A 14,339-nucleotide genomic window follows, 5' to 3' on the forward strand; every position below is an offset into this window, starting at 1 on the left:
ATTGACAAAGCATTTTTTTTTTAATCTTTAACTAATAAGAAAAAAGATAGTGTTATTCTTCAGTGTATAAAAATTCATACGAAAGTTTTTTCTAGTGATGATTTATATTACAAATGACAAAAAAAGACAAAAAAAAAAAGAGAGTTGTTACAGAATTACATGGTACTTTCTCTATTCAATTATTACTTCTCAAATGACGTTATTGAATGTTCATCATTATGTATATATTCCCTTGATGAGTATGCTTTGTAAATATTGTATTTTTCATGTTTTGAGCTGTGAAGTTTTGTACTAACTATCGAAATTATATATTATAAATCTGTTGTTTATTACATAATTGTTAAAAAGTTTTTCACTTCGGAATTGTTCTGATTACTAAACAAAAAACATAAAAAGATATTTTCTATCACAACTTCATTTCCAGTATATACTCAACAACGATATACTGTCTTGTTTTTCATCGTTACATATCTATGTAGAATGTCTTGAGAACTATCAAACAAAACAATCTAACCTAGTGGCGGACGTCTATCAATGTCAACTACCTGATAAAATGCCAAAAACAAATAATAATATAGTTTTAAAGTGATCATTATTCTATGAAATTACCAACATTTATTCTTCATGCCATATCCTCTGTACATATTGACATATATCAGAGAGAAAATGAAAGAATATTATTAAGTGAATTATATGTATTTTCTATCGTGTCAGAATCTGTCAATGCATCATCTGCATCCAAATTATCTGCATTAGTACTGTTTATTAAAATCGTATCTACCTTATCACACAAAGTTTTAACATCCACATCACTTAATTCTATTTTAGTTTCAGCGGCAAAAGAATTATATGTACTAAATTGACTCAACAAAGAACTTTCATCAAATCCCATACTTATATCTACCATATGTAAAAAAAATTGTAAACTTGTTTTCATAAATGTAGCGTATACGTATGGCTTCTTTGTCCCTGTATCTTTGAACCCATATGTGATAAATATAAAATGTGCCAGACGAAACAACTCCAGATATTCATTTTCCTTTACCTGGTAGAACTTTTTAAAGTTAACTTTTAAAAGTATAGAAAGAAGAAAATTTGAAATCTTCATTTTATTTTTAAAAATAATTGTAGGTGTAAGAGAATCACAATAGTTCCCAACTATTGTTGTGACAATAAGTCTATAAGGATTTAGGTTACACATTTCATTTGTTGTTGAAAATAATGATATGATCTTCTTTTCAATTACATCATCAAAATTTGCATTCAAAATAGACTGCTCCATAAAAATAACTTGATCAATAATATCAGGTAGTGCATTAATAGCTTTCCTAAAATTATTATTCTCTATTTCTTGATTTGAAATTTGGAAAACTTTTCTTAAACGATTAAACTGAGAAATGTCTTGTAAATAATTAATAAACTTAGAATCCAAAAATACTACTATATCACGGCTACAATTACTTTCGATCATCCCGTTAAAATACATTTCAGCTAATTTACGTGTAAGTGAAATAATCAAATCACTATATTTCAGTCTCCCCATTACTTCAAACAATCTCTTCCAAAATGGTGAATAATTAACTATGTTAGTACCCATATTATTGAAGTTGACCACATTATTTTCACTCTTTTGTAATAACCTCTTACATAACCTCCAAAAGGATTTATTTTTCATTGAACTGTCGATATTGTCAACAACAACTGAATAAAACTCCTTTTCAAGATTCTTAAAAGATATATTGTCACATAACTCTAAAACCTCACAGTTGAAGTAAAATCTGATTTCAGGACTACTTTCAAGGCTATGGAATGTAACAAATTGCCACCAATTTAATTCACCCTTCGCAATTAGACTTCTTCCAACTTTACAATAAGCATAAATCCAATCTACTGATAATTGTGCTTTATTTCTCACCAACGGAAACAAATTTGCAAATATCCACTTTGAATCTGTGTTCTCTAAATTCTCCAAATATATATCCAAAAACAAAGAAAACAATTCTTTATCAACCTTATTGTCATCTGTGGTAATACCACACTTGAATAATGCTTTACTAAGTCTATTCCATATATCTTTGTGGTTATTGACTACTTGACGAATTTTAGTCAAAAAACTTATCCATAAAGGTTTTTTAGAAGAACAAGACAATATCATATCTTCATATATCATTGGAATAATACTATATTTCATAGCAACATTTTTTTTCACACTATCAAGGAGAAAGAAAATAACTGAATTTAATATAGCTTCAGATATTCTCATACGATCTTGTAAATTTAAATCATTAACAAACTTTATTTCAATAAGTTGGGTAATGAAAAGCTGAAACCTGTTTGCATAATTAAGATTAGATATGTGTGCCAACAAAACAAGCAGATTAAGACGATTAATCAAAGCAGATGGTGTATCATTAATCGTCATTCTGCTAATTGGTGTTAATTTTTCCAGCATAATATTCGATATACTCATATAATTGATCAAAAATAAATATTGATTGAATACAGTTTTACAAGCATAGACCATTTCTGGATTGATACAAACTTTGTTAATCTTTGATGAGGATCCCTCTTCCTCAAAATCGTTAAAACGTCTCCCTTTGAAAATATCATGAAGTTTTAAAATAATAGAAGTTTCGATATCCCAATGCATGTTATAATGACAATAAGATATCAAGGAAAGGGCTTTCTTTAACCCATTAAAATCATTTTCAATTTTTATGGCAGCCCATTGTGGAGTCTTTATTGGAAAAATATTGCAAAGTACTCGAACAACATCTGGACCAAAACATTTTTCATTAAAAATATACCACAGTTGCTTTTTCAATTTCAATTCATCAATTATTGTAGCTAAAATATCATAACTCTGATTCAAAAGATCAATATTTTCTTTATTTATCTTTTCATAACAGATAGACAAAGTAGAAAATAAAGATACAACGTGATTCAATATTGTCCTTTTTATCTTCTCTTTATATATAAGGGCAATATTCCCATATTTTGTAACTTCCAAAAGCATCAATTGACAAACAGCTAATACATAAAAATGTATGGATCTTGCCTTCTGTCCCAGACTATTCAACTTCTCTCTGAAGTTCGCATGAAATTCTTCTATAACAACACGAATAGAAGGAATATTTAGTTGCCATAAAAAATTGGTAAGTTGCTTAGATAATGTGAGCAAAGATTCTTCTGATGACCCCTCATTGATAATACAATCAAAAATTGTTTTCATAGTACTTTCTATCTTGTCACTATTAAACCTTGAGAGAGTATAGGTTTTATTATTTAACAAGATGACTATATTATCTGGTGGCACTAAGCTAGTTTTCTTAAAAAATACATCCAACACCTCCAAAGGTGAATTGTCTACTATACTAACTACTTCATTTAAAACATTTTCTCCTTCATCAGACCTTCTACCTTTGTGTGATTTAGATCTAAACTGACCTGTCAAAGCTTCTACCACTGTATTATATGTTACAACTTTACGATTTGCAAAATATTTCTTACTTTTATGGTTTTTCTTCTCAGTCTTGTTCTCTACGTCTGATTCATTATTTTCTTCTTCCTTTAATATATCTTGATAAGATTTTTTATTGTTTAATATAATCGGTGATGATCTTTTGTAACTTTTTATAGAGATACGTTGTATTATATTTTTTTGTCCCATTTTTGTTATCTTTCCCTTCCTTTTAACAGATTTCCCCTTCATTAGGAAACTCTTCTTAGTTACTTTATTTTTAATTAAATTTTCCTTTCCCCTTTCAATTACATTTAATAATGGATTCAACTCACTACGATTATCTTCCACAATCATCATATCATCATCAGAGGAAGGATACAACTCATTACCAATCAAGGATGATTCCTCCAAATCATCAATTGTATAAATATCATTTATTGCACCAGTATGAGTGAAATCATCCTTATCTATGTCATCCCTGCCGGTTTCATCTAATTCATACTTCAAAGATGAATCAGAAATATAATTATCATACTTATTATGATAATATTTATCCAAATTTATTAGACTTAGATTTTCAACTTCATTATCAGTCGGATTCTGATGATAAACTTCAAAATTTTTTGTCACATCATCATGATAATTGTTTTCTTCATTGGTATCTACTATCAACTCCTTTAGTAAAGAAACGTCCTGGCCTGTTTGCGTAATGACCTTCTTCTTCTTTGCAACACCTTTCCCATCTTTTGGTGGTGAAGTCCTTCTTGAATAGGTAGTTCTTTTTTCAACTGTAGAAAGCTGTCTTTCCCACAACATCTTAGGCAAAACACCTCGGTATCCTGTCTTAATTTTTAATTTCTTTCCTCTAAATAAAATGTCAGGTTCAATAGCTTCATCAGAAGAAGTTATTTTATGAACATTATCCTCAGTAGAGTCACAAAAATCTTTTTGTAATGTAGGTATTTCTTCATCCAAATCATATTGAGTTTCAATGTTAATATCATCATCCTCTTTTTGTAAAGAATGATTACTGTACTCCGAATACACATCTGAATCATCTTCATATATCTTACTATCATAATCACTGGTATTGTCATTAGTATATATATCATCATTATTAACTACATTGCCGTTAATCTTTGTATTTATAATATCTGTTTTATTAATTTTATTCTCAAGAACTGAAAGATCAACCTGATTAGATATAATATCAAAGGTAGATACATCATATCCTTCCAATAGTTGCCTGTGTTTAATTCTTTCTAAACTATATGGCATTTTTTGAATTGCAGTTCTTTTTCTAAGCATTCGTCTTGGTGCGGTATCCTCCCTCTCGAATGTAATTTGCCTATTAATCAAACTAGTACTTGTATTTTGCCCAATAATATAGTCATTTGTAATAGGATTTTCTTGACTATCAATGGTAGTAACCTGGTTTATTACCTCTGGACTATCTATCTGATTATAAGCCTCATCATTATTATCAGAATTAATTTGAGTCAATGAGAATTTGCTACTTATCGATACCTCTTGATTGCCATCTCCATAGATAGTTGTTTCTGGACTGCTTTCTTGAGAATCTGAAATAATATCATCATTAGATTCTCCTCCCATACTATTCTGGTATCCCCTCGTAAACCCAGCAACACACCAGCAACCTTATTTAAGTCACTTCTTTGAAAGCAAAATATAAATAAGGTTCTTTTATATTATAATTTTACTATGAACTGAATAACACTCCTATTTATCATACGAGCTGTCCCTTTCTTAAGAATAGATATTTATTTTATTACATATAAGCTATATATTAATCACTATGTTAAGTTTTCTCTATCCTACATTCTTCAATAATTCTGTTAATTGTTTTTTTTTTTACCTAATGTCAATAATTCTTCGAAAAAAATAAAGACTTGAAATTAAATGAAAAAAAAATAATCAATAGAACTTAAGAGAGAGTTAAAGAGCTGACGTAAAATAGTTGAAGCCCAGCTTACAAACTAGGTTACCTTCCCCTTTATGTATACATCAAATACATACCACCAAAATTTAAACTGTAAAAAAAGACACAAAAAAATAATACTTTAAGGAGAAGAGTTCTGAAAGCTTTTAAGTACATTCTAAAAATTATTATAAATATTGTCATTTCTAGTTATCATTACCTTCATATTATCCAACTAATTACAATCATTTTTGAGTTAATTCACAGAAGACATGGCCGAATCAAACGATCAACAATCACCCAATGTTTCCACAAACATGTCAAGAAGATCATCTAGTTCCTCTAGAATGTTCAGTATCGAGACTACAGTAACCAAATTGCTTATATCTACAAAGCATCTTCTTCAAGTATTAACCCAATGGTCAAAAGGATTGGTTGGTGGAAAAGGTGTTTCAGATGCATATGTCCAACTTGGTAATGATTTTAAACTAGTTTTCAAATACTTTACTCAACACGAAATAGATGTTAGTGATTTGGGTGATGTTCCTTTACAATTACGTCGTGTCTTAGAATTGACTTTAAGAGAAAAACCATGCGATCAAACTTTAAATAAATATTTATTTCAAATAAGAGAGATTATTGTTACAATGTTAGAGAAATTAAAAATTAAACAAGAATTCCTCAAAAACCATATGAAAAAGGACCCACAAACGGCAAGATCAAGTCAAAACCATATTAGAAATACATCAGTAACTAGCAATATTTCGTTAGTATCAACAACATCTCCAATTAATCCCAACGTTAGTGAAAAGAATCCATCCAAACAACAAGACGGTATTAGCAATAATGTCCAAAAAACACAGAATAGTGAAACTGAGGAAGATGATAAATCTGAAGACACAATGATAACCGCCAATAGTAAACTTTCACCTGATGGACAAGAGTCTTTAGTTGCACACAATAATAAAGAGATGACTATGGAAAATAGTGATGCACTTTCTCAATTGAAAAATGGCACAAATATTCAAAGACGTGCTTCCAAAAGATACTCTGCTTACCATATGGCTAAGTTAACTAACCAATCTACGTCAGAGGCAATTGCAGCAGCGGCAGTAGCAAATATGTCAACTGTAAATGTAAATAATAATAACGTCCATCAAATTGATAATGACAACAACAACAATAATAACAATAAAAATCTAGCTATAACAAACGAAAGTTCAAATCCAATTACAAACGAAGATATGGTGAGAAATGGAGATAATAAAATAGAAAAATTTAACCAACCCAATCCCCATATTTCAATTTATAATGATAAAGATATGTATACAATATTTCTGAGATTAGAAGGAAAAACCAAAAAATGCCATATCCCCAAAGTCTCATCTTTAAACAGTTTAAGATTATTGTTTGTGGAAAGATTCGCTTATTCACCTGGTAGCAAAAGTTTTCCAGATATTTACATTAAAGATCCTCAATATTCAGAGTTTTATGAGTTAGAGGAACATAATTTAACAGATTTACAAGATGGATCAGTTATAGAACTTCGATCAAAGGGGGAGTCCCTCCAAGTTGAAAAATACATGACTGATGTTATTGAAACATTTAAATCAGAGATTAAAAAATCACAAAATGAAATACTTCGAGTTGTTAATAAAATCCAAGAAAATAATTTCAAAATTACTAATACTGAAACATCTTACGATATGAAAAACGATTCAACTAAAAGTAATCAAACAGATATACAACAAATGTTACACAATTTATCAATTTTAAAACAAATATACACAACTAACAAAAAGGAAACTAACGAAAAAATCCAAACAATCCTTTCTAAAGTGGAGGAATTCAAATCAAGTTCATTTGATTCAAACAATGAATTATCAGGAGTCAGCACATATGTTGAAAAATCCCAAGATAAATTAGGCGACATTTCAGAAAACTTATTGAGTAAAGTGGACGATCTACAGGATTTAATTGAAATTTTAAGGAAGGATGTTGCAAATCGTGGCGCTACTCCATCTAATAAAAGACTTGAATCATTAAACAAAGAAATAAAAGAAGCAGAGGAAGATCTTAAAAACATGCAAAAATTCATTAGTACTGAAAAGCCACACTGGAAAAAGATATGGGAGGAAGAGTTAGATAAAGTTTGTGAAGAACAACAATTTTTAACTCTTCAAGAGGATTTGATTGTGGATTTGGAGGAAGATTTACATCGTGCATCTGAAACTTTTGATTTAGTAAAATTATGTTGCGAAGAAAAAGAGAAAAATCGGACCAAAACAAAAGTAAATCCACCTATCATGCCTTTATTAAAGCCTGGTACTTTTAATCAAGTTAGAGAACAGGTACTACTAGAAGTACAATCATTAAACCCGGATCATGAAGGTAGACAGGATGCAATTGAAAGGGCAGAAAAACTTTGGGAAAGAGAAAAACTATATAAAGAAGATGACGAATTTAAGGATGAATTAGGGAATTTTGTAGAAAACTCTTCCTTACGAAAATCTGGAGGGGTTGAAGCTGTAGAACGATTAAGACAACAAAAAGATGCAGAGAATTTAAGAAATAATTTTTCAAATAATTTTTGATAGGGAACATTAGTAATCCTTTTAGAATTTACGATATATAACCATTACAGTGTCGGATCATGAGGCTAACTTCGTTATCCTTCATACTGTACACAAAATTAAAAAAAGAATTGGAAAGAAAATCCAACAATAAAAATCAACTTAATACATAAATAAACATATTCTATTAAGCTTGTAACAACCAAATAGCTGTAGAAGGATATATAATACATGTAAAATATGTATAGACCATACATGTATATACGTATGTATGTATTTAAACTTGTAATGCTTTAATGAATATTTTTCATATTTTATCCCTACAAATTCTATAGAAATTCGGGATTGCAATATGCCGCTCAGTTTCCAAAAATTCCGCCTCATTATAGGAAACTTGAAAAAAGAAATGAAAATAAAATAAACCAACAAGAAGAGAATAAAACATACAAAGAGATTCATTATTCGAGAAGAAATTGTGAAATAATTGCAGTTAGACAAGTATTCGTCAGAGATGTTTGTCAATAATTCTCTTCAACTGTTGAAAAGGATTTATCAGTGAGATATCCAATAGTCTATTTTTCTTTTCTATTTTTGCTTACTTTTTTTTTTTAACCTCGTTTCATTGCACACTATAAACAATAAGTAATTAATGGTGAAAAAAATTCATAATCCTTTAAAGATAGATTATAAAAATTGTATTATTGAGGATAAATTATTACAAGTCAAAAACTTTGAAAATAATGATATCCCCGACTTAATACCTGTATGGACGTTACAAATCAATCCCAGAGATTCGAAAAAAATTATTGAGCTCATACGATCTCTTCAAGACAAAGATCCAATATCATTACAACATCTCAAAAGAATCCAAAAAACCAAGGATAACAAATTTTTGTGTGTTGTGATATTCTCTAAAGAATACATGGAAGATAAAGATCAAGTAATAACCTTATTACAAAAAAATGATATTAAATATAATTCAATAAGTGACAACGTTTTGGTACCTCGTTTTGCACCGATGATTAAAGAGTTAGTGCACCAATGGGGAAAGAAGTATTGGCCATTGACATGGAATGGGAACCCCAACGATCAAATATTAAACGACTATGTCATCAATATGGACTCAATTAAAAATATGTTACAAAAGATAGCCAATCTCAGTGAACGTGAATATACAAATGGGAATAAGTTTCCGATTGTAACTGCATTTGTTGATCCTATAAATAATAATGTAAAAATTGTGACAACTGATAAAAGATCTTGTAAGGACGGGTTTGCATTAGATCATAGTATTATGCTTGCAATTAAAAAGGTCTCTACATTACAAAAAATGTTTAAGGAGAACAAGGACCCAATAAATATGACATCTTATCTATGCTTAAACTATGACGTATATACAACACACGAACCTTGTTCTATGTGTGCAATGGCATTAGTACATTCCAGGGTCAAACGATGTATATTTATCAAACCAATGAGCATGACTGGAGCCCTTCGATCAGATAGTGGAGATGGATACTCCTTACATGATACCAAGGTATTAAATTCCAAATATGAAGTGTTTCAATGGTTGGGTGATGAATATGCAAATATACCAGAGCTTGATCCAAATGTATGTTGTTAGTGCAGATAATAAGTGTATCTATACATGTATATGTGTATGTAGCCTTTACTGCTGTTCAATATTATTAACATGTATCCATTTCTATATATCTTCAAGCTTCTTCATACTATCTTTCAATCCTTTTAGTTTATCAATCAATCTATCAATAGTTGCGTTCTGATTCTGTTCATCTGTGTTATCTCCCACTAATTTTAGTGAATCATAAAAATTATGTAATATATTGGTGTGATTTTCTAATTCTGAATTTATATATGCCAATCGTTTATCTAAGAGAAGCCCCATCTCATAAAGATTATTAATAAAGGTCTCCAAAGTAAAATATTGTTTCATTTCTCTCTCTGTGAAGTCAGATATGTTAATTTGTTTAAACAATAGTAACACATCTTTAATCTGTTGAGTTATCTGATTCAATAGCAGATTGTCTTGATCTTGTAAAATGGAATACCATCTTTTCATTTCTTGCTCAGTAGCATTGATATCTGATTCTTTAATCAGTTTGGTGAATTCCTCAAAGGGTAAACAATGCGTGGCTAAAAGATTGGAAAAGTATTCAACAAGTAATTTATTTTCTAGCATTTGTCTCTATATTTCCTATTTCTGTCTTATTATCTGGCTTGAGGAAAATACTGTCAATAATGCTCAATAAATTTTAGATTCAATTGAGAGTTACATACCTTATAACACACACTAACCTATATACCTCTCTTCCTCCTTTTGCTTTATCTTACTTATCTAACAATTTTAATTTCTTCTTAGATTTAGTTTTTTCTTCATATTCATTTCATTTCATTTCTTTTTTCCCTTTTTGGAAAGGGGAGACGGAGGAAATAAAAGCCTGTGGCGGAAATTACAGCAGAATGCTAATTCGAAATTGACAAGAAATTTTAACTGGTGTGTGGGTGTTTAATTTTTATGTGACGACACAATCTGCGAGAAAAAAAAATGAGAAGGAAAATTTTTTGATGACTTTTGTATTCATTGAGAATAAACAAAGTTAGATGATGATTTTATTTGACAATATATTGGTATAGGACTATTTGACAGTTGATAAAAGTAACCTTAATGATGTACTAAGGTTGGTTTGTTTTATTTATTTTCTTTTTGGTCTTTTCTTCGTCTTGTCTCTTTTGTTTTTATCTTATTTGTTTTTGTTACTCATCTCATAGTTCTTGCCTTCTTATGACTATTTAGTCACTTGAAGATTTGTTAGCAAGTGATATCAACTTCTTATTCTGATAGACGAGAACAGTTACTAATAACTAAATACAGAGATACACAGAATATTTAGATCAAGATGGCTCCTCCAAAAAAGACAGTTAAGATGGATTTAAATTCCTTCTTAAACGATTCTACATTTGACAATTCCTCATGGGGTGTGGATGACGTTGATTTAAACAAAATTACTATTCCAATTGAAAATGTAAGTGCAAATACTGTTCCATTAGAAGAGATTGCTGCTGCTAAGAAAAAATCTATGTTGAATGATTCTTCCTTCAATGGTGGAAGAACCTCCAGATTAGATCCAGCTTTAGATGGCAGCAGAAGAGAAGGTGGTTTCCGTCGTGAACGTGAAGAATATCCTGTCCCAGACTCTCCTCCATTTAGGGCCATTATTAACAACATTCCATGGGACATCTCTCCAGAAGGTGTCAAGGCTTGGGTCGAGGACGGTTTAAACAAGCCAGGTGCCGTTGAAGATGTGGACTTGCCTGTTAGTCCAAGCGATCCTTCCAGATTGAAAGGTATGGCTTTTATCACTTTTACAGAACGTGAAGACTTAGTGACTGCTTTGACTTTCAATGCCACCAAGTTGAATGAACGTACTGTCTATGTCTCTGTTGCTGCTCCAAGACGTGGTGGTGGTTTCAGAGGCGGTTCTGATCTTGATTGGGGTGCTGCTCGTGGTTCTAACTTCGAACCATCTAACAGAAGAGAAGAACCAAACTTAGATTGGGGCTCTGCTCGTGGTTCTAATTTCAGAGAACCAAGACCATCAAAGAGAGAAGAACCAAACTTGGACTGGGGTGCCGCTCGTGGTTCTAATTTCAAAGAACCAAGACCACCAAAGAGAGAAGAACCTGAATTAGATTGGGGCGCCGCCCGTGGGTCTAATTTCAGAGAACCAAGACCACCAAAGAGAAAAGAAGAACCTGAATTAGACTGGAGTGCTGCTCGTGGTTCTAATTTCGAAAATAGACAACAAAGATCTTCCGGATTCAATAGACAAAAGAAAAAGGATGAACCTGAATTAGATTGGGGTTCTGCTCGTGGTGCCAATTTCAACAGAAGACCACAACCAATTTCTGGCAGAAAGATTTTGGCTGAATCTAAGGCGGTAGAGGAAAAAGTTAAAGCCCAAAATTCTTCCTTTGATATTTTACGTACTGAAGACGATGACGATGAAGAAGAAGAAGAAGAAGAAGAAGAAAATAACGAAGAAAAAGAAGAGGAAGAAAAGAAGGACTCAACCGAAGTTGTTAACGATCTAGCTACCAAGACTGCTGAATTGACTGTTGAAGATGACACTGATGATAACTGGGAAGTTGTCGGCAAGAAGTGATCGTATACTATTGTGTTATGAATTTAAAGAGTATTTTTCTTCATCGTTTAAATGTTTTTTTTTATTTTGTGTTGAATTGTTTAATATATATCCAGATACACAAATTATATGAAGCCCCATTTGTTGTTACTATTACTAGTTGGTACCTGTTTTTGTTTTTGTTTTCCTACTAAACTTATTCTAATTCCATATATATATATATAGAACCTATATATAGTTGTTTAATATGTATAATAAAAGAGATATAAAAAAGAAATTACTACATCTTATAAGACATATTCACTTTTTTTGTTGTTAGATATTAGATTTAATTTCATTATATTCACTTGAATAAATTAATTTATGCCTTATATGCGTTAGTATCCACCTCCACATGTTTATAATCAATATAATAAATGTAATGCCAAAACAAAAATAAGAAAAATAATAAAGAAAAGAACAGATACAAATGAATAAAGCCTCTTACCTCTTCATTCTTTAAGGTCATATACAAAATAATATCCTAAATCTATCTTCCCTATTCATGAAATAGTAAGCAAAAGCTAATGCTTAATATATTTGATAAAGATTTTGCCCCATTAAGAATATCTTCACGAGATGTTGATCCTAGAGATATTATTAAAGATTCTAGAATTAACCATGAACAAATGCTGAAGGCAAAGAAGATTCCTTTGGTTGTGAGTAAATATCAAGATATCATTATAGAGAGGTCTAACAGTGAAAAAGTACAATCTCTCATTAACAATAGTTCAAATATTGATACAGAAAACAGTGGACAAAGTAAGCCATACGATACTAAAACCAAGGATAATCACTTATCGACACTCAGTATAGAAGAACAGTATTTGTTAAAAATGATTCAAGAAGAATTAAAAGCGAAAGTGTTTTTTTCTGGGAGTATGTGGTGTAATAAACAGAACCAATTAAATATAAAGCTATCATCTCACCTCATTCCTGTGGTTACCAAAATTTATAACTATCTAACAGCATTGATTGAACTTAATAATCCCGCTCTGATTAATGGAAATTACCTATTGAATCTTATAAAACCATGTAACACTACCATACATATGGGAGAGATTGGACTATATTATTCTATTCAAAAATTAAAAGAATTGTATACAGATTACTCCTTTATCATAATAAATATAAAAGATCGATCAAGTATTATGCTTCAACAAATACTATACCAAGTTATATCTCAAATTGACGAAATTGATCCAAATCTTATTGAGAAAATTGAAAGCGGAACAATTTATTCGAATTTTATTAAATTACTAATTAATCTTATTGAATATTCAAACTTTAAATTACATAGAAAGTCATTGTTGATTTTTATTGATAAATCAGGATGTCTAATAGATATTTTTAACAATTGCTTGAATGATACCAAGTCTTGGAACCGAACAATTAAAATCGGATACATACGATTATCTAGCAATGAATCAGATGGATTAGTCAACATTTTTTGTGATAGTTATCCATCCAATGAAGGCGAATATTTTCAAGAGGTGATATATAATTTAACAATTAGACCCTGTAATAAAAATGAATTTGTTGATATATTTAATACTACTATTGTTGAAGAAATAGGGAAACAAGAGGATGGTCTAGCTAATTTATTAACTAATACTATAAGGTCTAATTACAAGAATAATGCAAGCTCATTAGATTGTTACCAAAACATTGTAAAAACATTGATTATCTCTAGTAAATTATCCCATTCAAACATCTCAAGTACAATAAATTCCACCCCTGATGTATTATAACAAGTTAAATACATAATATAGATATGGATACATTTGTGAAACTAGATATTTCGAGTTACAGTATATCTTTTTAAGCTATAACCTATTGATTGTTTTAAAGTAGTAACTGACGCATTTGAGGTTTATTTTCTTACAAATAAAAAAAATATCATTATGTCATATTTTAATACCTTTCTTGATTATTATATGAAAAATAATTAACAATAAAGTTGAGAAATGTTTCCTCCTGTATCATAAAGTAATCAAGACAAAGATAGATGAAACCAACTTCTATCTTTCTTGAGAAATTTGGTGGTTATTTTTAAATTATTATATGGATCATCCAAATTAAATAGTGTCATCTAGGATTAACAGAGAATATATTTCCTTCTTGATTCTGAATGGTGGTTTCAAAATTAACTCGTTGGCATA

At 30.1% G+C, this 14,339-nt stretch overlaps 6 protein-coding genes across 6 annotated transcripts; 4 read left to right on the top strand and 2 right to left on the bottom strand.

The window, feature by feature from the left end:
- Positions 1 to 655: 655 nt before the first annotated feature.
- On the bottom strand, positions 656 to 5,077 carry MMS22 (Mms22p; the record flags this gene model as incomplete). The annotated part of the gene is made up of 1 exon (XM_064858783.1): positions 656 to 5,077. The coding sequence occupies one exon, from the start codon at positions 5,075 to 5,077 to the stop codon at positions 656 to 658; it is 4,422 nt and encodes a 1,473-aa protein (XP_064714606.1).
- A 597-nt stretch (positions 5,078 to 5,674) lies between these two features.
- On the top strand, positions 5,675 to 7,996 carry BUD6 (formin-mediated actin nucleation enhancer; the record flags this gene model as incomplete). The annotated part of the gene is made up of 1 exon (XM_064858784.1): positions 5,675 to 7,996. The coding sequence occupies one exon, from the start codon at positions 5,675 to 5,677 to the stop codon at positions 7,994 to 7,996; it is 2,322 nt and encodes a 773-aa protein (XP_064714607.1).
- A 628-nt stretch (positions 7,997 to 8,624) lies between these two features.
- Positions 8,625 to 9,599, top strand: TAD3 (Tad3p; the record flags this gene model as incomplete). The annotated part of the gene is made up of 1 exon (XM_064858785.1): positions 8,625 to 9,599. The coding sequence occupies one exon, from the start codon at positions 8,625 to 8,627 to the stop codon at positions 9,597 to 9,599; it is 975 nt and encodes a 324-aa protein (XP_064714608.1).
- Positions 9,600 to 9,680: 81 nt separating this feature from the next.
- NKP2 (Nkp2p) lies at positions 9,681 to 10,175 on the bottom strand (the record flags this gene model as incomplete). Its single annotated transcript, XM_064858786.1, has 1 exon — positions 9,681 to 10,175. One exon carries the CDS (start codon positions 10,173 to 10,175, stop codon positions 9,681 to 9,683), a length of 495 nt encoding a protein of 164 aa, XP_064714609.1.
- Positions 10,176 to 10,893: 718 nt separating this feature from the next.
- TIF3 (Tif3p) lies at positions 10,894 to 12,159 on the top strand (the record flags this gene model as incomplete). The annotated part of the gene is made up of 1 exon (XM_064858787.1): positions 10,894 to 12,159. One exon carries the CDS (start codon positions 10,894 to 10,896, stop codon positions 12,157 to 12,159), a length of 1,266 nt encoding a protein of 421 aa, XP_064714610.1.
- A 545-nt stretch (positions 12,160 to 12,704) lies between these two features.
- On the top strand, positions 12,705 to 13,928 carry PWA37_002189 (uncharacterized protein; the record flags this gene model as incomplete). The annotated part of the gene is made up of 1 exon (XM_064858788.1): positions 12,705 to 13,928. One exon carries the CDS (start codon positions 12,705 to 12,707, stop codon positions 13,926 to 13,928), a length of 1,224 nt encoding a protein of 407 aa, XP_064714611.1.
- Positions 13,929 to 14,339: the final 411 nt, after the last annotated feature.

This window comes from Arxiozyma heterogenica (genome assembly GCF_036370985.1).
Source record: "Arxiozyma heterogenica strain weizmannii chromosome Unknown scaffold_18, whole genome shotgun sequence".
Lineage (NCBI taxonomy): Eukaryota > Fungi > Ascomycota > Saccharomycetes > Saccharomycetales > Saccharomycetaceae > Arxiozyma > Arxiozyma heterogenica.